General features: G+C 42.3%; 2 protein-coding genes across 3 annotated transcripts in view; one reads left to right on the top strand and one right to left on the bottom strand.

The window, feature by feature from the left end:
* Positions 1-1992: 1992 nt before the first annotated feature.
* Positions 1993-10589, bottom strand: LOC116988389 (dnaJ homolog subfamily C member 5-like). 2 transcript variants are annotated; one of them, XM_033045050.1, is made up of 5 exons: positions 10466-10589; positions 6021-6150; positions 4911-5124; positions 4245-4371; positions 1993-2287 (listed from the first exon to the last, which is right to left on the bottom strand). In XM_033045050.1, the coding sequence occupies exons 2-5, from the start codon at positions 6125-6127 to the stop codon at positions 2274-2276; spliced, it is 462 nt and encodes a 153-aa protein (XP_032900941.1). In that variant the 5' UTR covers positions 6128-6150; positions 10466-10589; the 3' UTR covers positions 1993-2273. The 2 variants fall into 2 exon arrangements, with proteins under 2 accessions (XP_032900941.1, XP_032900940.1); XM_033045049.1 differs by having other exon boundaries at positions 1993-3499.
* Positions 10590-23711: 13122 nt separating this feature from the next.
* The window catches only part of gmeb1 (glucocorticoid modulatory element binding protein 1), a 32046-nt gene continuing 29523 nt past the window's right edge, over positions 23712-26234 (top strand). The window contains exon 1 of the mRNA XM_033045051.1: positions 23712-24046. Within this exon, the coding sequence (XP_032900942.1) occupies positions 23907-24046 (140 nt within the window). The 5' untranslated portion in view covers positions 23712-23906. The remainder of the gene's footprint in view (positions 24047-26234) is intronic.

Genomic DNA, 26234 nt, shown 5'->3' on the forward strand with positions numbered 1-26234 from the left:
GCGAGTTAGCACCACTATTTTAAAGCTTCACAGCACAAGAGGGGAACATTCATCACGACCGGTTCGCAATCTGTGCGATTCTGCCCAGGAATTCTGTCACCTTTGCTGAACAGCTTCATAGAGGTCGGCTGCACATCACGGGATAGTCTCTCGCCTGAGGCAGAAGGTTGGGGGTTCAGGCCTAGCTGATGACGTTATCTGGCCCTCTGCAAGGGTGCTGTGGAATTGGAGATGCTGCCCTCTGTGTGTTAAGTTAAAGTCCCGTTGACCACAAAGCAGAATAAATCAATCTTCCCAAGTTATATAAAAAGTTGCAACTGCCTACATAATAACCAACTTCCCGTCAACCCGTGATCATGGCGAGGGTGGGAGTGGATATGCTTCAGCTTTGGGTTTAAAAATACTGATACTGCCTTCCACTCCTTCAACTTGTAAATCAATTCCTTACAGCTTGTGCTGTTTCAGTCTAGTGACAAGTGAGTGAGACATTTGAACTATCTGCCTCAGTCGTGACATTAGCGTTGATAACTCCACCATCTGTGTCACACAGCTACTTCAGCCGTGCGTTCATGGCTGATGAAGTCATATGCAGATAATTTAGTGCCTTTTCCCATCAGCGACCAGCTCTTTGGGTAGTTTCACTGTGCAGCAAATGTTAGCCTGTCGTGTCTCTAGTGCAGCATCCTTTTTTTTAAATTGCTAATTTATTCCTTCACTTCATCTTCATTTCCTTTTTGACTTTTCCTCTTTGCACAACTCGCTGCCTAACACTATATACAGAGGGTATAGAACATCACAGCAAAGAGCAGGCTCTTTAGCCCACAGTATCTGCGCTAAACACAATGCCAAGTTAAACTAATCTCCTCTGCCTGCACATGATTCATGTTCCACCATTCCCCACGTAACCACGTGTCTATCAGTCTCACAGTCTGAAGAAGAGTCCCGGCCAGAAATGTCGTTTTTCCATGTCCTCCAGACGTGCTGCCTAATACGCTGAGTTACTGCAGCACTATCTAAATGCCTCTTAAATGCCCCGATTGTACCTGCCTCCATCATCACCCATGGCGACGTATTCCAGCTACCTACCACCTTCTGTGTAAAAAAAAATTGCCCTGCTCATCTTCTTTAAGCTTTGCCCCTCTCACCTTCTAACTGAACATAGAAAATACTAGCAGGAGTAAGCCATTCGGCCCTTGTTTTACAGTATGATTATTATGGCTATTCGTCAATCACAATGCTATATTTCTGCTCTCTGTCCCTTGATGCCTTTGGCATCTAGAAATTTATCTCTCTCCTTAAATTGTTTCAGCAACGTGTCCGTACAGCCATCTATGGAGGGGTGGGAGATTGCAACCTACACGTGGTCTGCCCGGTTTCGACAAATGCAATCAACCTGGTGTGCACAATCAAATAGAACAAGTTGTCCTACAACTTTAGGCTGTGCACGCCATACGCAAGAGGAGGAAGCCATCTATGGTAGGGATTCTGCGGGTTCATCACCCTGTGAGAGAGGACATTTCTTATCTCAGTCTCTTGCTCCATAACCTGGGACTCTACCCTCTCCTCCTTGTTACCTCTGGCTGGAGACACAGTCTCCTTACATCCTGTCTTGTTCTGTCAGAATTTTAGAAGGTTCAGTTAGACCCTTTCCTTATTCGTCTAAACACCAACAAAGATAGGACACAAGGTGCTGGAGCAACTCAGCAGGTTAGGCAGCATCTCTGGAAGAGATGAATCGGGAATGTTTCAGGTTGGGACCCTTCTGAAGACAGACTGTGGTAGGGGGAAGAAAACTGGAAGAGAGTTGGGGTCTGGACAAAGCCTGACAAGTGAAAGGTGGATGCGTGGTTCGATCGACAGATGAGTGGACAATGGCCAGAGATGAAAAGAAGACAAAAGGCCGTGAGATAAGGGAGAAGGGGCGTAAAATGTGAAGCCCAGAGGAAAGGATGGAGGTAGATGTGCAGGAAGAATGAGAAAGGGGAGGCTGGATAGTGGGAGAAATGGGTGCAACAAAAATAAACCCAGTAAACTTAGTCTCTCCTCATGCAGTTTACCTGTCATCCTAGGAATCATTAAATAACAGAATTAGTCCCCGGAGATTATTGCCTAGTTTTATTTATGAAGCAATGTAATAACTTTATGGAGTTTACAAAAATCAAACAGCTGTGGCTCATTGGGAAACATTCGTGCCTTGGAATCAGAGGCCATGAACCAGGAAGTGATAAGATTCTGCCTTTCTGAAGAATCGTCTTCCCTCTCAAATGGACATATCAGATCATCGCACCTTTGAATAGAGAGAATGTGTTTCTTTCAGTGTCCTGTATACTATACATCCTACCAAAAGCAGGCTAACTTGCTTTCTCGTGGGCCCTTCCTGTTCATAAGTTTGTTGTGATATTTGCCTGTGTTAAAACAATCACTGACTTCTCTTACCTGGCAATGGCAAAATATAAACTCAAAACTTATTCTAACCTTCTCTTGCACTTATTATGATCGATAATAAGCAGTCTCCTGAGTCACCAAGACATTTTAACTTTACAATGGAGATGTGGGCTGTAATGCATGAATTTGATTGTCCATTTAACAGTAGAGTTTAAGGGGGTTGAATTTGCTTGTTTTGTGAACATATAAATATTATTTTTCAAAACACCAAAGTTGAAAATCTCACTACAGATGGATGTCGTTTGCTGTTTCAGTTAATCGGGTTTTTTTTTACACTGGAAGAAGTGTTAAAGTGTATAAAAATCTTGCCAAGAAACGAGATGATCTGTTTCCTACACTCTGTGTGCACATTTTGCTCTCCTTCATATTAATCTAAATTTTCATTCACGTTATGATTTTGTTCTGAGGGGGTCTAGTAGAAAATACATTTCTAATCCCACTTCTAAATCCAATTACATTTCAGGGACAAAGGAGAAATAAATGAGTTGGTACTCATTCAGCAAGTAAACCAAAACTTATCTCGTCAAATGCTCCATGGAAGCTGATGTTTCCTTTGCAGTTAGAGTAATGAAAGGCTCATGGCTAATAATGTAGGCGGCAAGGCTTTAGTTTACCTGCAGAGAAATGATGATGGTTTTCAAAATGGCTTTGTAATGAGAGTATCAAGTGTGATTTGGGATTTTGGAGACTGAGGACAAAATGACTTGGTGTGGACATGCTGTTCAGACCAATGTAGTTCCACCTCTGCATGACCATAGTCCATGATAGAGTAGATTTTACATGGTCTATGGATGCAATGAACATCTTGGGCCAAATGTTCTTCTGTGCTTCAAACCCTTAAGACTTCTTTGTCAAACGTCAGATGATGGAGAATAGTGGCTAGTGTTAAGGATTCTACCCAGTTTTCAAAGGTTGAAGCAGCCTGCAATCTCCACTGAAAGCAAATATCTCATTTCTTATCTAACTGCGTTTTGGCTGTACTCAAACTCTTGGGTTAATGGAGTTGTTTCCCTGTTCACGGTAAATGGTTGAACCAGAATAGGGTTTGAATCATCTGAAATAGAAAATAAATTAAATATTCAGTGCAAAGTCATTGAAGCAATGTGTCTTGTACTCAGTAAGAAATCAAACATGGTTCAACGGTGGCATTTGATGCAAATGTTTCGTCAAATTCTAGAATCTTGTGAACATTGCTTTACATTTAAATCCTTCAATCAATAAGAACCATTTTCAGTGCTCCATTTGGAGAATCTTTATCCCATTCTATTGATTGAAGAAACCTCTCCTATATGGCCTTACTTCTTATTTTGAGATCCCTGGTACCTAGATACCTCAGGGGAAACACTCCTCTGAAACAAAATTATTGTAATGAGGATACCATTCACTCTTCTAGACTCACGAGACTAGATGTATATTCCATAAGATCTCATCTCATACAATAGACCTCTCATCCCTTGAACCTGTCTGGTGAATCTTTCCTGCCTTTCTTAAGGCAGAGATAGATAGATTCTTGATCAGTACAGGGGTAGAGGTTATGAGGAGAAGGCAGGAAAATGGGGTTAGGAGGGAGAGATAGATCAGCCATGGTTGAATGGCGAAGTAGACTTGATGGGCCCAATGGCCTAATTCTACTCCTATTCCTTGTGACCTTATGATTCCCTCCATAGAAAGGACATTCTTTTTAGGTAAGGTTAATAAAATTGTACACAAGACTCCAAGTTTGATGCAATGTCATCACATTTCTGGGCAGTCGTCCTTTTGAATAAGTTATGCACATCACTAGCAACGATGTTCCTTACCTGCGTGCATGGGCTGGTCCTCTGGTATATGGCATTTTTCCTCTTTCGTCAAACATTTGCCGCAGCAGAAACAGCAGCAGAAGCAGCAGCAGCAACACGTGATGACCATACAGAAATAGCTCACAAACTGTAAGACAAGCAAACAATTCACATGCAGTGACAGAGTCAGGGTATGCAGGAGCTAAATACCAGCGTTTCGATCACCTGCTTCCTCAGCCCAAAGGCCTGCCTGATAGTCCAACAAATCACTTTTATTACATACAGTATATCTGATTGGGTGCGGCGGGGTCTTTAAATCTTCGACCTGCCGGCCTGCGGCCTACACCAACCTAAAGCCGCGGTCTCCGGTGGGGAAGAGCCGGCTCTGGACTGGCTCTGGACTCTGGTCCCGACCACGGGGGGAAATGGAGGAGGACTGGCCAGATTTTGTGCCTTCCACCACAGTGATGAATGCTGTGGTGGATGTTTGTGTTAAATTCTTATCGTGTATTGTGTGTTCTTTATCATTGTACCGCTGCTGACAAATTCATTTCACTTGCACTTTATGTGCAATGTGACGAATAAAAGCGTATTGCATTGCATTGTATTGATTTGTGAATGTGTAATTTTGTTCAGCAGTTGAAACCGCTGGCAGCACCAGGCACGAGGGACAAGGCCGTTGCTCACCTTCATGCAAAGGTTGTTCTGCGAAGCCAGGATGTTCTCCCCATCCTCCCCAAGCATGGAGGCCAGGTGCAGCCCAGCTGAACCATACGAGTCATAGATGTACTTCTTCTTTTCATCAGAGAGTATGGTGTGGGCTCTGTTTATCTCCTTGAATAATTCGACTGCTGAAGGGTCATCTGGATTTTTATCAGGGTGGTACCTCAGTGCCAACTTCCTGCAATGCAATCAGACCCATCAACCGCAGACAAAGAAATACTTTGAACTAAAGCATCAACCCTCCTTGTTCTAACTCTCCTATTCCAACTCTCTTCAACAAAGGTACACAAAAATGCTGGAGAATCTCAGCGGGTGCAACAGCATCTATGGAGCGAAGGAAATAGGCAACGTTTCGGTACGAAACGTTGCCTATTTCCTTCGCTCCATAGATGCTGCTGCACCCGCTGAGTTTCTCCAGCATTTTTGTGTACCTTCGATTTTCCAGCATCTGCAGTTCCTTCTTAAACACATCTCTTCAACAAAGCTTCACCCTACACTCTCCCACTTGGCTTGGATACTTGATTGGCGTGGCCATCCCATCCCGCAGTGCAGCCCTTCGTCAATCCGAGTTATCCAAACTCTACGTGTAGGAAGGGTGCTGGAGATGCTGGTTTACACCAAAGATAGACACGAAATGCTGAAGTAACTCAGCTGGTCAGGCAGCATCTCGGGTGGAAAAGGAATAGGTCACGTATCGGGTCGAGCCCCTTCTTCAGGCTAAGAGTCTGCAGAAGGGTCTCGACCCGAAACGGAGAAAACCCACACGTACAAACAGCACCTGTAGTCAGTATCAAACCGGGTATCTGGTACTGTAAGGCAGCAAAAATTACTGCTTTGCCACTGTGCCGCCCAAAAATGCATCTTCATACACAAGCTTGTGGATAGCTCCTGCTCAAATAAACTGGCGAGGCAAGAGGTTTGAAAACTGCAGTCAGCAGAAATGCATAGAAAACAATCTTAAAAGTACCAAGAAAATGTGACAAGGATACAAAAAAAGAGAAAAGAGAAAATAAATCACTTTCATACATATTGAACAGTGCAACAAGATTTGATTGTACCTCCTTATAGTCTTACCTATAGGCTGCTTTGACCTCTTCCGGTGAAGACTTCCTTGGCAAGTGTAGAATTGTGTAAAGAGATTCCCCTCGTGTTGAATTGGATCGTTCTAGTCTGTTGGTCATTATTGACTTCCTCTGGACTTCCTCTAACATGACAGAGGATAGGTTAGTTTAATTTAATATATTGTCACGTGTACCGAGGTACAGTGAAAAGCTTTTTTGTTGCTTGCTATCCAGTCAGCAGAAAGACTAGACATGATTACAATCGAACCTTCCACAGTGTACAGATACAGTATAAAGAGAAAAAGTATGATTCAAGATAAAGTCCAGTAAATTCTGATTAAAAATAGTCTGAGGGTCTCCAATGAGGTAGATGGTCGCTCAGGTCTGATCTCTAGATAACCATATAACCATATAATAACCATATAACAATTACAGCACGGAAACAGGCCATCTCGGCCCTTCTAGTCCGTGCCGAACATTTATTCCCCCCTAGTCCCATCTTCCTGCACTTAGACCATAACCCTCCATTCCTTTCCCGTCCATATACCTATCATACCTAGATGTTGATAGGATGGCTCAGTTGCCTGATAACAGCTGGGTAGAAACTATCCCTCAATCCAGAGGTATGTGTTTTCACACATCTGTACTATATGGCTGATGGGCGAGTGGGGACGAGGGAGTAAACCAGGGTGAGACTCTTCCTTGATTACGCTGGTGGCCTTGTCAAGGCAGCGTGAAACGTAGATTAAGTCAATGGTAAGGAGGTTGGTTTGTGTGGTGGCCTGGGCTGCAAACACAATTCTCTGCAAATTCTTGCAGAGGTCTTGGATGGAGCTGTTCCCAAACCCTGCTGCAATGCATCCCAATAACATCTTTGCTACAATGCATCTGTAGTTGGTGAGAGTGGTGCTATTTACTCCTAGGAACTTGAAATTTTCAACCATCTCTACTTTGGCACCGTCAGTGTATACTGGGGTATGCGTACCACTTCGCTGTCTGAAGTCGATCATTATCTCCTTTTTCTTGCTGACTATGAGAGAAGGTTGTTGTCTTGACATCAGGTTATGAGGTTGTCAACCTAAGATTGAGATCTCACTAAAGATTAGTTTCCAGGTCTGCACTCTACTGAGTTTAGAAGAGACAATGTCATGAAAATGTCCAAGATTCATCTGGGGTCTGAGGGACTAGAGGTGGAGTTGAGGATGCCTTGGGCTGGGTGTCTTCAACCAAGAATCACAGTTTCAGAGGAAGGGGTTGAACATTCAGGACAGAAATGAGAGGAAATTTGTTTCTCCAGTGTGTTTCAGTTTTTTGGCTTTTACAACCCAAGAAACCAGTGGAAGTTTAGTAAGTGAACAAAACAAAAAGTGCCGGAGTAACTCAACAGGCCAGGCATCATCTGTGGAGTGAATGGACAGGCGACGTTTTGGGCAGGGACCCTTCTTCAGACTGAGTCAATGAATATGTTCAAAACCGATTGGTGTATCTTCAGATGTTAAGGAAAAGGCAGAGAAGTGGCAACGAGCTAAAAGATCAGGATTAATCTTATTAAATGGCGGAAAAAAAGAAAGGTCAATGGCCTCTTCCTGCATCTTTTTTTCTTGTGTTTTAGCCAAAATCTAAACTGTAGCTAACATCACATGGAAAACAGATATCGATTGCAGTGCTCTTGTGCGATCTTGTTCAAATTAGCTGCTGCTATTCTTACATTACTGGAGTGAGGTTATTTAAAGAGGAATTATGTAGTTGTGACAGATACACATTTCTTATTACATTTATTTCACTATTGAGCTGATTTTCTGATCCAGTATTTTGCTTTTGAATTTCAGTGATTGGAAAAGATGCTCCTAAGGGGATCTTTACGTGGGACACCTCCTGGTTTTAGTTTTGTTCAGTCGAGTTGCTGCCTTACAACACCAGAGACCCGGGTTCGATCCTAACCACGGGTGCTGTCTGTACGGAGTTTGTACATTTTCCCTGTGACCTGCTTGGGTCTGGTGCTCCGGTTTTCTCCCACACCCTAAAGATGTACGGGTTTGTATGTTAATTAGCTTTGATAAAATTGTAAATTGTCCCATGTGTGTAGGATAGTGTTAGTGTGCAGGGATCACTGCTCGGCATAGGTTCGGTGGCCCAAATGGCCTGTTTCCACACTGAATCTTTAAAACTAAAAGCTTTAGTTTAGAGATGGTGAATATGAATGAAATAATCTTCTATTCCTGAGCTGAGCGGTGAAATAAATCTGCGAGGGTTCCTGTTCTCATGGATCTTCAGTCACCCCTGCCTTAGTAGTACATTTGCATGAATTGTTAAGGGTTTGGACACGCTAGAGGCAGGAAACATGTTCCCGATGTTGGGGGAGTCCAGAACCAGGGGCCACAGTTTAAGAATAAGGAGTAAGCCATTTAGAACGGAGACGAGGAAACACTTTTTCTCACAGAGAATGGTGAGTCTGTGGAATTCTCTGCCTCAGAGGATGGTGGAGGCAGGTTCTCTGGATGCTTTCAAGAGAGAGCTAGACAGGGTTTTTAAAAATAGCGGAGTCAGGGGATATGGGGAGAAAGCAGGAACGGGGTACTGATTGGGGATGATCAGCCATGATCACATTGAATGGCGGTGCTGGCTCGAAGGGCCGAATGGCCTACTCCTGCACCTATTGTCTATTGTCTATAATATCCAATTACAATAGTGCCACTCGCCTCCCTAACCATGGTCACTCACAATCCCTTGGAGGAAGAATGGTCACAACGTGAAAGGGAAGATGCAACATGGAAGACATCTTAAAAATACAGGATCAGTTAAAATGATGAAAGGATTAGAGATAATTGGTGTGAAACTAAACGGAACATCATGTACAATGCAGAAGCAAGTAAGTGCAGATGCTGGTTTGCACAAAAGGACTCAAAATGCTCCAATAACTCAACGGGTCAAGCAGCATCTCCGGAGAACATGGATAGGTGATATTTTGGGTTGGGATCCTTCTTCAGACTGACGTGAAATGCCCAGTCTTGGCTCTGCCATACACAACATACTGCAGGAGTCCATTAGCAAAAATTTCACTCATACGATTGTTATCATTTGACATAGTCAGTGCTATGGATGGCTGGTGCTGGATTGAATTCCAGATTGTCAGAAATGTCCAAATTGTGAGCTTGTTTGTTATTGATCATTTTTAGATAAAATGAAGCCCCTCTGTGTGTTATGAAGTAAGATGTCAGCTATGGAGTCACAGAACCACAGAGACACAGCACAGGTGATGACCCTTCAGCCCAACACATCCATGCTCACTAAACTAGTCCATTTGCCTGCCATTGAACATTTAGCATCTATGTACCCGTCCAAATATCTTTACATATTGTTGCTGTATATGCCGCAACCACTTTGATTAGTAGTTGGTTCCATGTACCTGCCGCCCTCTGTGTGGAAAAATATGCCACCTCAGGTTCCTATGAAATCTTTCCCCTCTAATCTTAAACCTATGCCCTCTAGTTCTCAATCCCGGAGAAATGCTTGTGTGCATTCACCCATCTACAATATGCCCTTCATGATCATATACACCTTGATAAGTCTCTCGCATTCCAAGAAATAAAATCCTAGCCTGCACAAACTCAGGTTCTCAAGTCTTGGCATCAATCTTCTCTGTGCTCTCTCCAGTCCCTGCTGTTTTCCCCTTGTTTCCTCTCTCGACCTTTAACACGTTGCCGTTCCATATTGCATTCTCCTCCTTCCTGCTCTCTCAATTCCCTCTCTACACACATTGCCCTGCAAGTTCCTCCTTCTTCCATTCTCCTCCCCCTGTTCTGTAATCCAATACACTCTGTTTCCCCTCCTCCCTTTTTTCCCCCCAGGCACCCTGGCCACTCCCTCTTCTCCCCTCTCCCATCAGGTATAGAAGTGTGAAAACGCACACCACCAGATTCAGGGACAGTTTCTTCCCAGCTATTTTCAGACAACGGAATCAACCTACCGCAACCAGAGAGCGGTCCTGAACTATTATTTACCTCATGGATGACCCCCGGACTATCCTTGATCAGACTTTGCTGGCTTTACCTTGCACTAAACGTTATTCCCTTATCATGTATCTACCGTATACACTGTAAATGGCTCGATTGTAATTAAGTATTGTCTTTCTGCTGACTACATAGCACGCAACAAACACTTTTCACTGTACATGTGGCAATAAACTAAACTGTAAACTGTTCTCAGTATCCAATTCTCTCACACCCCTGCTCCTCTTTTCCCCTCTCTCCACCCTCCACTGCTCCCTTTTATTCCATCACCTCTCAGCTTTATGTTTGGATTATTCGACTTGCCACCTCTCTTGGTTTTCAGGAACAATCACAGGCAAACAATTGGGCGAAAAAAGCAGCTTACACCTGACGCACCTTTGCAACAGGTGAGTGTGCAACTAAAAGCTTTCAATGGCATCATGTTAAACATTCAGTATGATTTTCTTACCTGAAACCTTTGGTCGAGAGGGTGCAGACAATTACTTCACCAGTTAATCTATAACTGGGTTGAAAATCTAGCGCAGGGACTTACTGACTTCCGCGATCAAAGCCGTGATCTTTACGCAATATAGGTCTTGTGATCACTGCCTAACAGAAAGCAAATCTGCATTCCAGATTAGGGAGCATAGGACACACCCTCCTGAGTGACTGATAGTATGGAGAGTGATATATTCTTTCATCCATTGAGAAAAAAGACTTCAAGTATACTTCATGGTTATATTTGTCAATGCACCAGCTATGAGCTACACTTGAAATAGAATAATTCTTGATTCCTGACCTGTGCAGTTAATTATTTAAGGCCCAGAGATTTGATAAGGTAATGTAACTAATTTTGAGCAAAACACTAAGTACTGGAGTAACTCAGCAGGTCAGGCACCATCTGTAGAGGGAATAGATAGGTGATGTTTCAGGTCGGACCCTTCTTCAGTCAGAGGTGTCGGAAGAGGGGTCCCAACCTGAAAGATCACCTATCCACAGGTGCTACCTGACCTGCTGAGTTAGTCCAGCACTTTGTGTTTTGCTCCAGATTCCATCACCTGCAGTTCTTTATGTCAGCATGTAACTAATCAGGATGTCCTTATCTCTACCATTGGAAAGTGGAAACAAGGTTCAAGCTTAGTGGTTAAGAAACTGATCAAGATTTGCCATCTTGATGCTCACAGGATGACCAGGTCATTGGGCAAGTTATTAAAGAACAGTTGAAATTATATCAGTAGGTTTTGAGACAGGAAAAAAACCTGAAAATATATGTATACAGATAATTCATTCCAGTCTGAAGATAAAAATACTGCACGATATCTTAATCAAAGAATTATACAGTCTAAAATTATGTGGTCAAAATTGCAGGTAAAGGAATTTCATATGAAAGACAATTGTATTTGAACACTCACAAATCTTTACCTTTGAAATAAAATCAGACGTTTTATCACTAAGGACTCACTGAATATGTAATTATGATGTCAGCAAATGCCATTGCTATGGTTTCAATAACAAGTTCAGATGGGTGTAATTAATTCTTATGTGAAAATATTATGAATGTGGTTAAAGGAATTTGAGTTTGTGGGGATTTATTCATGGATCAAATCAATATTGAAGATCTACAGCAAAAGTTATTAAGTGCTGGAGGGGAAATAAATGCTTGTGGAACTGGTATGTAGCATTGGCTAAATTCTTTAGGAGGAAGAATTGTAGATAAAGGGCTCCATTTAAAACAACAAATAGTATTGTATGGACAAAAAGGACAACATGTATCTGATGACAGTTTTTATTAACTTTTGAGAATGTAGAAACAAGGAACTGCAGATGCTAGTTTAAACCAAAGGGAAACAAAGTACTGGATTAACTGTCTGAGAAAGGGTTTCGGCCCGAAATGTTGCCTATTTCCTTCGCTCCATAGATGCTGCCTCACCCGCTGAGTTTCTCCAGTACTTTTGTCTACACTGGATTAACTCAGCAGGTTAGGCAACATCTCTGGAGAAGATGGATAGGTGACGTTTCGGGTCACGACCCCATTTCAGACTGAATGGCTTAGTGTACGTTGCCACTCATGGTCGCTCCAGCCTAGGCTGCTTTTCATTTTCCTGTAACATACTCTATGCTGGCATTTCAGGGGCAGGTTCAGGGACAGTTTCTTCCCAGCTGTTATCAGGCAACTGAACCATCCTACCACAACTAGAGAGCAGTCCTGAACTACTATCTACCTCATTGGAGACCCTCGGATTATCTTTGATCAGACTCTGCTGGCTTTATCTTGCATTAAACGCTATTCACGTTATTCCCTTTATCATGTATTGGGACGACAGATGGCACAATGGGCTAAGTGTTCGACTGGCAACCGGAAGGTAGCCGGTTCGAATCCCGCTTGGAGTGCATACTGTCGTTGTGTCCTTGGGCAAGACACTTCACCCACCTTTGCCTGTGTGTGAATGTGTGTAAGTGATTGGTGGTGGTCGGAGGGGCCGTAGGCGCAGATTGGCAGCCACGCTTCCGTCAGTCTGCCCCAGGGCAGCTGTGGCTACAGAAGTAGCTTACCACCACCGAGTGTGACTGAGGAGTGAATTAATAATGCGATGTAAAGCGCCTTGAGTATTAGAAAGGCGCTATATAAATCCCATCCATTATTATTATTATTATGTATCTGTAAACTGTGGATCGCACGATTCTCATCATGGATTGTCTTTCCACTGACTGGTTAGCACGCAACAAAAGCTTTTCACTGTACCTCGCTACACGTGACAAAAAACTAAACTCAAACTCAAGCTCAAACTCATTTCCAACAGTCCTTTGGTGAAGAACTATGCTGGGTCAGTTCGAAACAGATGCAGTGAGGGAACACATGCAAGCGGCTTTATAAGCAAGGGTTGCCATCCATCAATGACGTACAGTTTTCTCCAGGATTGAAACCCCTGCACACTGCAGCAACTGTTTATCCATTCCTCCATTACATCCCTCAATGCCTCAACAATAAAGTGCACACCCATTTTTTCAATAATAATATTTTGGATATTGAGTGAATCAAGAAATGTATGGGTGATGCCGAAAAAATGAGGCTGGGATTAAAGATCAGGTTGAAGAGCCAAATGGCCTACTCCTGCTCCTGTTTCTTATGTGGTTACTTGGAATTTAAATGTTCGCATCAATCATGGTCATCGGAAACTACTGGATAATTGTTTTTCTTTAATCGGTTCTCAAATAATTTCCAGGAGTTGGGTAATAGGAGCAGGAATCTGCTTTCTGTGAAACTAGGAATTGCAGATGCTGGTTTAGAAAAAAGGATGCGGTGTTGGAGTATCTCAGCTGGTTAGACAGCATTTCCCGAGAACATTCCTCCTTAAGAAGGATCCTGATCTGAAAGTAGACAAAATGTCATCTATCCATGATCTGAAATATCACCTATCTCCATATTCTCCGGAGATGCTGCTTGACCCGCTGAGTTACACCAGCACTTTGTGTCCATTTTGCTTTAGACAGAAAGTTGGAAGGCTGGCTCTTAACCACCCTTTGAAATGGCTACCTATTGAAAATTTAGGGATGGACAATAAAGTCTGACGTTGTTGGTGTTGACCACATCCAGTTAAAAATTATTTTAAGGAAGTAAAATATTTTGGTGATGAGGAAAATTAACTACGAATTAATTAGATCTGAATAAAAAGAGATGCAACAAGGAATAACTTTCTAAGGGGAATACGAGCTGAACTTATACATGTACAGTGGCTTGCAAAAGTTTTCATACCCCTTGAACTTTTCCACATTTTGTCACGTTACAACCACAAACGTAAATGTATTTTATTGGGATTTTATGTGATAAACCAACACAAAGTGGTGCATAATTGTGAAGTGGAAGGAAAATGATACATGGTTTTCAAATTTTTTTACAAATAAAAAACTGAAATGTGTGGCGTGCAAAAGTATTCAGCCCCCCTGAGTCAATACTTTGTAGAACTACCTTTCGCTGCAATTACAGCTGCAAGTCTTTTGGGGTATGTCTCTACCAGCTTTGCACATCTAGAGACTGAAATTTTTGCCCATTCTTCTTTGCAAAATAGCTCAAGCTCAGTCAGATTGGATGGAGAGCGTCTGTGAACAGCAATTTTCAAGTCTTGCCAGAGATTCTCAATTGGATTTAGGTCTGGACTTTGACTGGGCCATTCTAACACATGAATATGCTTTGATCTAAACCATTCCATTGTAGCTCTGGCTGTATGTTTAGGGTCGTTGTCCTGCTGGAAGGTGAACCTCTGCCCCAGTCTCAAGTCTTTTGCAGACTCTAACAGGTTTTCTTCCAAGATTGCCCTGTATTTGGCCCCATCCATCTTCCCATCAACTCTGACCAGCTTCCCTGTCCCTGCTGAAGAAAAGCATCCCCACAGCATGATGCTGCCACCACCATGTTTCACAGTGGGGATGGTGTGTACAGGGTGATGTGCAGTGTTAGTTTTCCGCCACACATAGCGTTTTGCATTTAGGCCAAAAACTTCAATTTTGGTCTCATCTGACCAGAGCACCTTCCTCCACATGTTTGCTGTGTCCCCCACATGGCTTGTGGCAAACTGCAAACGGGACTTCTTATGGCTTTTTTTCAACAATGGCTTTCTTCTTGCCACTCTTCCATAAAGGCCCGATTTGTGGAGTGCACGACTAATAGTTGTCCTGTGGACAGATTCTCCCACCTGAGCTGTGGATCTCTGCAGCTCCTCCAGAGTTACCATGGGCCTCTTGGCTGCTTCTCTGATCAATGCTCTCCTTGCCTGGCCTGTCAGTTTAGGTGGACAGCCATGTCTTGGTAGGTTTGCAGTTGTGCCACACTCTTTCCATTTTCGGATGATGGATTGAACAGTGCTCCGTGAGATGTTCAAAGCTTGGGATAATTTTTTTATAATCTAACCCTGCTTTAAACTTCTCCACAACTTTATCCCTGACCTGTCTGGTGTGTTCCTTTGGCTTCATGATGCTGTTTGTTCACTAATGTTCTCTAACAAACCTCTGAGGCCTTCACAGAACAGCTGTATTTATACTGAGATTAGATTACACACAAGTGGACTCTATTTACTAATTAGGTGACTTCTGAAGGCAATTGGTTGCACTGGATTTTATTTAGGGGTATCAGAGTAAAGGGGGCTGAATACTTTTGCACGCCACACATTTCAGTTTTTTATTTGTAAAAAAATTTGAAAACCATGTATCATTTTCCTTCCACTTCACAATTATGCGCCACTTTGTGTTGGTCTATCACATAAAATCCCAATAAAATACATTTACGTTTGTGGTTGTAACGTGACAAAATGTGGAAAAGTTCAAGGGGTATGAAAACTTTTGCAAGCCACTGTAACTGTTGCAAGAAAATGGAAATATCATATTGGAGTTGTGCAAACTACTGTGTAGCTTTTCATGAGAGTTTACAGGCATGATAAGCCAAATGCCTGCCATTTGTAAACCCTGACAATTAAGAATAATCAATGTACAAATTAAAAGGAATTAAACAAACCATTGCAAATGTCAAGAAGGAGAGAAAACAACATAAATAATGAAGGTCATTTGAGTGCAAGAGTAAGGAAAATAAATCTTTCATCTGATTTTGAAATGTTTTATTCAGGGACTAAATGCTTTGCTAGGTACTGCCCAGTTATCTGTTTATCTGGTCATTTGTACCAGTGGTGGAACTATTGTTTTCTAATCCTTGCAATGATTCTGTTTACCCAAATAATGAAATAAATGAAATAGCTGCCGGGGACCTCTTCACAGTCGGTCGGTGGATAAGCATTCTTCCTAATGTGACACCGAGCTGTACAAATCTGAATAACCTCTAGTTAGACTCATAGTCATCGCCTATTTAGCTGACCTCAAGCCAGGACATTGGTAAATGTGTAATAACAGATCAATCTCCCTCGGTACACAAAAAAGCTGGAGAAACTCAGCGGGTGCAGCAGTATCTATGGAGCGAAGGAAAAAAAATGCTCCATAGATGCTGCTGCACCCACTGAGTTTCTCCATCTCTTTTGTGTACCTTTGATTTCCAGCATCTGCAGTTCCTTCTTAAACGATCTCCCTCGGTACCAGGGATACCACTGAACATCAAAATTACAGCAGATACAACTCAACTAATAGGATTGATTTTTGAATCGTCCTGATATTGCCAATCCCAACTGCGTTGATTCTAGGGGGGGTCAATTTGCTCTGAGCATCTCTTTGGGACGCATACCTTGAATATTTGCAAAGTGTACATTCGTATAACTTTGTGCAGCTGACACCATGATGCCAGCATGGGTCACATGTTGCCCACCTTGTCTTTCCGCTGACTGCTTAGTGCACAACAGAAGCTTTTCACTGTACCTCGGTGCATGTGACAATAAACCAAACTGGTGCATTTCCTTCCCAACTGGAACGCAGATTCTGTGTTGAGTCAGTCGCCATCATTTTCCTTCAAAATTCAAAGACAAATGGAAAAGCTACAATATTGAGGATTACTGTTTAATCTCCAAAGGCACCATGGTTCTCTTAAGCGTTGAACGTCAAAATTACATGGTTTGGAAAACTCAGCCCGATGACTAGCTTCTGCCACCTACTGGAAAGTGTATGTACACACTGCTGCATGTGATTAGCAAGAAGATTACTAACTACCATGGTTTTCTTGTACTTACACTTCAATAATCAAGAGTGGTTAATTGTCATATGTACCAGAACAGAACAACAGAATTCTTACTTGCAGCAGCACAATAGGTCTGTAAACACAGTACTCAATACGTAGCATAACAATAAAAAAATTTAAAAAAGGGTTCAAATGAAAAAACCCCAATATTAGTTGAAAACAAAACAAAAGCCTAAAGTCTTTACTGCAACCAAAACTATTTGGAATTTGTAGTTTTATTGGTACTTGCAGTGTTCAGGATCCTGATGGGTGTTTGGAAGAGGCTCTTCCTGAACATGGAGGTCAGAGCTTTCAAACTCTTATATTTTCTTCCCAATGGCAGCAGTGAAATGAAGGCATGGCCAGGATAGTGTGGGTCCTTGATGATGCTGACTGCCATTTTTGAGGCAGCACCTCCTATAAATCCCTTTAATGGTGGGGAGCTAAGTACCCATGATGGACTTTGATTTGCGTGAGATCTGGAGGGATGTCACCATCTATGGAAGTCATCACTCCATTTAGCCATTTAGGAGAAGTTTACAAAAATTAAACTCAATTTGAAACTCACTCATTCTTATATAATACTAGGCCAAGTGGGACCCGTTGGGTCCCTGTTACATGTAAGGCCTGGTCCCCCAACGCAATATTCCACCACTCACCCATAGCCCCCACGGGAGGCCTGGTCCCCCAACGCAATTTGTTCCCCAGCACAATATGCCATCCGTTCCCCCAATGCAAGTCGTTCCCCCAATGCAATATTCCAGCACTCCCCATTGCCCCCAACTGCGCATAAGGATCATTTCCCCTTATGCACCCTCCCTCATTAAACATTTAAAAAAATCCTTGCTGCCAGGAATATTAAAAAAGGGATTGCAATATTGTAGCTTGCAATTGCACTTGCTTGGGCTGGCAGGACTCAGTGTCCTGGGATAGCAACATTGTACCGAGCAGGGCTACAATCCCATTGTGACGTCATAGCTGTAAGGGTACCCGGACGTGGCGCCGACGGACGAGAAGCCGAAGCAGTAAAGTGGAAGCCAAATAACCGAATGGAAATGAAGCCGAAACGCCAAATAACCGAGTGGAAATGAAGCCGAAACGCCAACTAACCGAGAGGATGGGACGCCTAAATGCAAACTAACCGAAAGGGTGGGACGCCTACAAGCCAACTTACCGAAAGGCTGCGTCACCTAAAAGCAAACTCACCGAATGACCGCTCTGCCGAAACGCCACCTACCCAAAAGGTGGCGTCGCCTACAAGCCAATGGACCGAATGCCGCTCAACAGAAAAGTCAAATAACGGACACGACATTGCTGAGGGGCAGGACTTGTCAGCGATTGGTCCAGACCCTTACGTCCATCATATCACTATGGAGGGATGAACATTGTCCCACACGTCCGCTCCACCCGACCCACAGCCCGCGGAGGGTGGCCCTGGGAGAGTGGGGCCTGTCCCGAGGGATGCGCACCTTCTGCCGCTTACAACTTGGTGCTTGGGTTCAGATTGTGCAGTCACCTATGACTTGTGTGGGAAAATGACCCCGTGCTCCAGTCTCCCCCTTCTCTTTCCCGTCTTCTCTCTCTCTCCACCCTCTCTCTCTCCCCCTCTCTCTCCCTTCTCTCTCTCCCCTTCTCTCTATCCCCCTCTCTTTTCCCCTCCTCTCTCTCCCCCGCCTCTCTCCCTTCCCTCTCTCCCCTTCTCTCTTTCTCTCCCATCTTCTCTCTCTCCCCCATCTCTCTCCCTTCTCTCTCTCCCCCTTCTCTCTCTCCTACTCTCTCTCCTCCCTCTCTCTCCTCTCTCTCCCCTTCTCTTCCCTTCTCTCTCTCCCCCTCCTCTCTCTCCTCCATCTCCACCGGCGGGTGGGTGGGGGTCATTTTCCCACACAAGCCATAGGTGACCGGGCAATCTGAACCCAAGCACCAAGTTGTAAGCAGCCGAAGGTGCGCATCCCTCGGGACAGCCCCCTCTCTCCCTCGGAATGCACACAGCAAGCTCCCACGCACAAAACACCAGAATCTGTAAACTGTTTTAACCGAAGATGGACACAAAAAGCTGGAGTGATGTGATGGAAGCAGAGGTCTGGATCAATCGCTGACAAGTCCCGCCCCCCGGCAACGTCATGTCCGTTATTTGATTTTTCTGTTGACCGCCATTCGGTTAATTGGCTTGTAGGCGATGCTGCCTTTCGGGTAAGTGACGTTTCGGCAGAGAGGCCATTCGGTGAGTTTGCTTTTAGGTGACGCAGCCTGTCAGTTAGTTGGCTTTTAGGCTTCCCGCCCTTTCGGTTAGTTTGCATTTAGGCATCCCACCCTTTCGGTTAGTTGGCGTTTCGGCTTAGTTTCCATTCGGTTATTTGGCGTTTCGGCTTAGTTTCCATTCGGTTATTTGGCTTCCACCTCTTTGCTTCGGCTTCTCGTCCGTCGGCGCCACGTCCGCACACGGCTGTAAGTGCCAGTGCAGAGGGAAGACATTTTTTTTCTCAAATTGGAGTATTGTAAAATAAAAAATATGAATAATTTGTGAAGTATAACATCAATCTGAACAAAACTTGATACAAACCACCACGTGACCATTGTGAGTAAGGTGATCCAAATATTATAGTGCTATCATGTACCGTTATGGCATAATTTGACGACATCACCAAATCACAGACAGGCACGAACGCACACACACACACACACATAGAAACAAACAAGATGAGAGTTTTAGTATAATAGATAACAGTTTGAAATTTCTCAGACACCATTCAGTGTTTTGCATTGCAGGTGAATGGGATAGTGACCATCAGTTATAGCTCACACTAACATAAGTATATTCACACATAAATAAACACAATATTTTCATCAGATACACATAAACATAGCACCATTAGGTATAGAGCTTTTTGTTGTTCATCTCTCAATTCCAAGTAAGACCATGACATCTAGTCTATAGTTAGACATAAAGTGCTGGAATAAGTCATTGGGTCAGGCAAAGATGCTGTGTTACTCCAGCACTTTCTGTCTATCTTTGGAAAAAAACAATATCTGCAGTTCTTTGTTTCTACATCTAGTCGATAATGTTATTGCCTCTCATTCCCTTTCAACCTATATTCCTTCCTCTGGCTTCTCAATCCACACCTCTTCTATTCAACAAAAGCTTTTCACTGTACCTATATTTGACAATAAAATAAACTGAACTGATTCTTATCTCACATCTTTTGTCTTTTCATCTCTGCCCTTTCTCCAATCATTTGCTGATCAACACCTCCCCCCATGTACCCACCTAATACTCACTAGGCTTTGGCCTGCCCCACCTCTCTTCCAGCTTTCTTCCCACATCCCCACCCGCCACAATCTGTCTGAAGATCGGTCCTAACCAGAAACGACATTTATCACTGTTCTCTAGAGATGCTGCCTGACCTGCTGAGTTACTCCAACACTCTGTGTTTGTTTGTAAACCAGCATCTCACACACACACCAGTCCTCCATTAGCCCACAATGTCTCTGAGCACATTACAGAGGAATATTAAAATATTAACTACATGCAACTATCATATACACACAAATGTAAAGAAGCTAGGTGAGGAAAGAAACATATTTAAAATCAAAATTTAAGGCATTGGGGAAGGTATGAAGATCGTGCAATGAAGGAGGATATTCTGGAAGGCAGATGCATGGACGAAAGGGCAGCTGTAAATGGGGGGAAAGGAATGTTGAATGAGGAGCTATAGCGAAGAAACAGTGGAGATACCAGAAGTTATAAGATGGCAGAAACAGATTGGGTGAGCCTGTGAAAAGTCCTGAAAATGATAATGAGGGCCTTATGATAAATTTGATAAGATTTAGCATCTGCACAGCATCTTATCATATCTGCTGAATTTTCCACAGTGTGGCTGGACCACATAATCACTTTAGTGTGATTAAGTAGGAAACTCAGTGGACAATTTGTACTCAGGAAGCAACACTGGGATAAATTAGGAGATAATCTAAGTAATGTTCGTTGAGCGATTAAATGTTGGTTTGGTCACTGGAAATAACTCTTTGGTTTTTCTACAGATTGCTAGCTGGGGTATTGTATATCAAATTGAGACAGGGACTCAATTTAACATCTCATTTGAAAGATGTTGCCTCTTATAGTGTGGCAGCATCTTAATGTTTCATTGACAGAGTTGGCCTACATTTGCATTCAATTGGAATTAACGAATCTCAACCGTCTGATTCATAAGCCTTTCCCAAAGCAAGACTGACACTTTTAGTCAAGAGGCTGTTTAATTGTCCAAACCAGAACAATAACATTTGTAGGAAGAAACTGCAGATGCTGGTTTAAACCAAAGATAGACACAAAATGTAGGAGTATCTCTGCGGGTCAGGCAGCATCACTGGAGATATACGGTTGATGTTTCGGATCGAGTCCCTTCTGCAGATTGTGAGGCAGGATAGAGGAAAAGTGGAGATTTGGAATGGTACAGAATGTAAGGTGTATATATATATATATATATAGAAACATAGAAACATAGAAATTAGGTGCAGGAGTAGGCCATTCGGCCCTTCGAGCCTGCACCGCCATTCAATATGATCATGGCTTATCATCCAACTCAGTATCCTGTACCTGCCTTCTCTCCATACCCTCTGATCCCCTTAGCCACAAGGGCCACATCTAACTCCCTCTTAAATATAGCCAATGAACTGGCATCGACTACCCTCTGTGGCAGAGAGTTCCAGAGATTCACCACTCTCTGTGTGAAAAAAGTTCTTCTCATCTCGGTTTTAAAGGATTTCCCCCTTATCCTTAAGCTGTGACCCCTTGTCCTGGACTTCCCCAACATCGGGAGCAATCTTCCTGCATCTAGCCTGTCCAACCCCTTAAGTATTTTGTAAGTTTCTATAAGATTCCCTCTCAATCTCCTAAATTCTAGAGAGTATAAACCAAGTCTATCCAGTCTTTCTTCATAAGACAGTCCTGACATCCTAGGAATCAGTCTGGTGAACCTTCTCTGCACTCCCTCTATGGCAATAATGTCCTTCCTCAGATTTGGAGACCAAAACTGTACGCAATACTCCAGGTGTGGTCTCACCAAGACCCTGTACAACTGCAGTAGAACCTCCCTGCTCCTATACTCAAATCCTTTTGCTATGAAAGCTAACATACCATTCGCTTTCTTCACTGCCTGCTGCACCTGCATGCCCACTTTCAATGACTGGTGTACCATGACACCCAGGTCTCGCTGCATCTCCCCTTTTCCTAGTCGGCCACCATTTAGATAATAGTCTGCTTTCCTGTTTTTGCCACCAAAATGGATAACCTCACATTTATCCACATTATACTGCATCTGCCAAACATTTGCCCACTCACCCAGCCTATCCAAGTCTCCTTGCAGTCTCCTAGCATCCTCCTCACAGCTAACACTGCCCCCCAGCTTAGTGTTATCCGCAAACTTGGAGATATTGCCTTCAATTCCCTCATCCAGATCATTAATATATATTGTAAATAGCTGGGATCCCAGCACTGAGCCTTGCGGTACCCCACTAGTCACTGCCTGCCATTGTGAAAAGGACCCGTTTACTCCTACTCTTTGCTTCCTGTTTGCCAGCCAGTTCTCTATCCACATCAATACTGAACCCCCAAATGCCGTGTGCTTTAACTCTAATTAGCCCCATTCACAACTGCCATACTATGTGTAAGTAGTTTTGATGCATGAGATTCCAGCACAGAACTTAAATTAACTTGAGTTAAATTCCCATGCAATATTTTACAAATCATTAGGATATAACTAAGCTAATAAAATAAACACTAGATCCCCTGCCTGTCTATTATTTGCCTTCATTCACATTTTTATATTATATTTGAGGTTTAAAAGGTGCACATGCATGCCTTGCCTGTTCCTGATACATAACTGCACAATAGGAGTCACTATTCCACAAAAGGCTCCATAGCAGAAGCATCCACCTGGCAGGGAACTGGAAGCATCCCGAGCTATTTCTGCTATCACCATCATCTTTTACACTAAGTGATGGCTCCCACTGATTGTCGCCGGAAGCTTGCGTCCTTTTCAGGACAGACGATGACAGCGAAGTCAACATTTGGAACATGGATTGAAGGTGGACACATGGAAAGTGGGCTCTCGATCTCTTTCTCTATCTCACACGAATGCTTGGCTCATTATCAGCTGCATAAAATGTCCATTTTATGGCACCGATATATGTAGCACTGTATTATGCCTTTTGTTAATGCTTTGTATATTTTACAGCATTGCAGCTTTAAGATTAACCATGAAACCAATTGTATTGTATTTTCAGAGATATGCACGGCCAAATTCCTGGGCGTAGATCTGTCCTGGACCCAGCACATTAATGCAATCATAAAGAAAGTCCATCAACACCTCTACTTCCTTAGAAGATTGAAGAGATTTGGTATGTCAACAAATACTCTCTTGAACGTCTATGGGTGTGCAGTAGAGATCATATTGGCTGTTGCATCACGGTCTGGTTCGCAATTCAAACGCCTGGTAATAAAGAAGATTGCAAAAAGTGGTGGACACTGCCCTGTCCATCACGGGTACTGACCGCCTGCCGCATCCGAGCAACGTTTCGGGTCGAGACTGAAGAAGGGTTTTGACTCGAAACGTCACCCATTCCTTCTCTCCAGAGATGTTGCCTGTTACTCCAGCATTTTGTGTCTAACATATATAGACAATAGACAATAGGTGCAGGAGTAGGCCATTCGGCCCTTCGAGCCAGCACCGCCATTCAATGTGATCATGGCTGATCCCGCCTTCTCCCCCTATCCCCTGACTCCGCTATCTTTAAGAGCCATATATTGTGTCTACCATATATTCTCTTTTATAATATAGTCCACAGGGTACTATCTTTACATATTCTGTTGTGCGTAAGAATTTCATTTTTCATTTCATTTTTCTCCCTGGCATATATGACAGTGAAACACTTTTGACCCTTAAAATTTAGAAAACATGCTTCCAATGTAAATTGTATGCCAGTATGAAAGATGGCGGCGCTCAAATTTGCCACAGTGCGGATCGGGCCCGCCAAATGTGACGTCTTCCGCCGCCGCACGACGCGATGACGCAGCGCGTCTTTGGCGCTGGCTGGCAGCCGTTAGTGACGGGAAAAGCGCCGAAGCCGCGACCGTGAGGCCTCGGTGACTTCCTCGGTGGTTCGCGGCGGTTGGAGACCGCGTGTTGGGCCGCTGGGCCCCGCAGGCTCGCTCGCTCGGAGGCGGCAGGCGAGCGCTTTTGGGGAGAGGGAGGGAAGCGGGGAAAGGAAAATGGCGAACGCGGCCGAGGTAAACGCGGTGCCCGTCGGCGATGTGGTGGTGGTGACGGCCGAGGCCACCACCCTGGATGGCGACGGCTCGGAGGAGAACAAGACCCAAGTCATCCTGCAACTGCAGCCGGTCCAGCACGGGTAAGCGGCCGCAGGCCCCGGCACAGCCCAGCCCAGCCCGCTTCACTCATGGGCAGGCAGTACGACAACCCCCCCCCCCCCCCCCCCACACCACAACCCCAGGGAGCAATGCATTCACTAAGATGCGTGCAAATCAATATTCTGTAATGTGGAAGTAAACTCATTTAATAACATCCACTTCAATAGAGACACTAAACTTTTAATACACGATAAAGCAAATCTTTAAAATTTTTAAAAGGTACATTAAATTAAATAGCATATTCACTAAAATATAAACATGGAACTTAGAGTACATGAAAAATATAAAGGAAAGGGTTCAACTTTGAAGAAAAAAGCAAATTAACTAAAATATAACACCAAACATGAAAAATATAAAGCAAATCATTAATATAAAAAGTACATTTACTGAAATAGCAATTGCACTAAGATATAAACATGAAACTTTTAGTCCATGAAAAAGATAAAACAAATAATTCAAATAAAAAGTAAATTCAATTAGATAACAAATTCACCAAAATATAAACATGAAACATTCAGTACATGAAAAAGTTTCAAAAGGTACATTAAATTAAATAGCATATTCACTAAAATATAAACATGGAACTTATAGTACATGAAAAATATAAAAGAAATGGTTCAACTTTGGGGGGGGGGGGGGAAAGCAAATTAACTAAAATATAACGCCAAACATGAAAAATATAAAGCAAGTCATTAATATAAAAAGTGCATTTACTGAACCGGCAAATTCACTTGGATATAAACATATAACTTTTAGTACATGAAAAAGATTTTAAAAATAATTCAAATAAAAAGTAAATTCAATTAGATAACAAATTCACCAAAATATAAACATGAAACTTTTAGTACATGAAAAATATAAAACAAATCGTTAAAATAAAAGTAAATGAACTAAATATAACACACCTTTACTACATGAAGAATATAAAGCAAATCATTAATATAAAAAAATAATTTACTTAAATAGTAAATTCATTAAAATATAAACATGAAACATTTAGCACCTAAAAAAGATAAAGCAAATTGACTAAAATATACCATGAAACTTCATACATGAAAAAGATAAAGCAAATAATTAGATTAAGAGTAAATTAATTTATATAAAAAATTCTCTAAAATATAAACCAAACTTTAGTACATGAAAATGGTAATGCAAGTTATTAAAATAAATGAATCAAATCTAATAATATAAAATGTAGACATCTAGAATCGTAGCATCTGAATGCATGTTTTTTATAAAAAATCTCTGAAATATAAATAAACTTTAAATAATAAAACAAACAGCATATATACAGAAGTGTGAATATAGCTAAATGTATTACCACTTTGCATTGAGTTTAAATATATTAAAGAAACATCTTTTGAATTATTAATGCAGTTGAGAAATTCATCCTGAAAAATGTTACTAAAATCAAATTTAAATTTAACTATAAATACAAGAAAAAAACAATACATTTATGGCAATCGTAGCCTATTAAAATATACAGTTTATAAATATTTTGAATTATTTTAAAATCAAATTGTAAATGCCCTGTAATTTGTTTGGAATTCAATGTTATAATATAAAATGAAACAATGCATATCTTGTAAATATTGTGCGGTGGACAGAATTATGTAGAGCTGATCCTTATACATGGGCATGGAAATATAAGATGAACACTAATAAAACTAATAGCAAACTCTGGAAAAATATTTTTCTTCCAAGAACAAGAACTACTTCCTGGAATGGTTCTGGTGAATGGTCTATTTAAGATAAGCTACATTTAATCGGGAAAAAAAGAAACAGGAGTTTATGGTATTTGGATTGTTAAATCCAGGTAGATCAGTTGCGCTTAATGACCTGTTTCTGTATTATTCTAAGTAATTATAAAAGCATGCAAATATCAAATGTACAGTTTGAATCCATTAGATTCATAAATGCAATATATTGAAGATAGACACAAAATGCTGGAGTAACTCAGCATTTTGATGTTTAGGGTTGAGACCTTTGTTCAGCATCTCAGCCTGAAGAAGGGTCAGTCTATCAGTCATCTATTCCTTTTCTCCAGAGATGCTGCCTAACTCACTGAGTTACTCCAGCATTTTGTGTCTATCTTTGGTGTAAACTAGCATCTGCAATTCCTTCCTACAATAAATTAAGTTCAATATTAAAATATGAGTTCAAATGATG

This window comes from Amblyraja radiata, chromosome 27 (assembly GCF_010909765.2).
Source record: "Amblyraja radiata isolate CabotCenter1 chromosome 27, sAmbRad1.1.pri, whole genome shotgun sequence".
NCBI lineage: Eukaryota > Metazoa > Chordata > Chondrichthyes > Rajiformes > Rajidae > Amblyraja > Amblyraja radiata.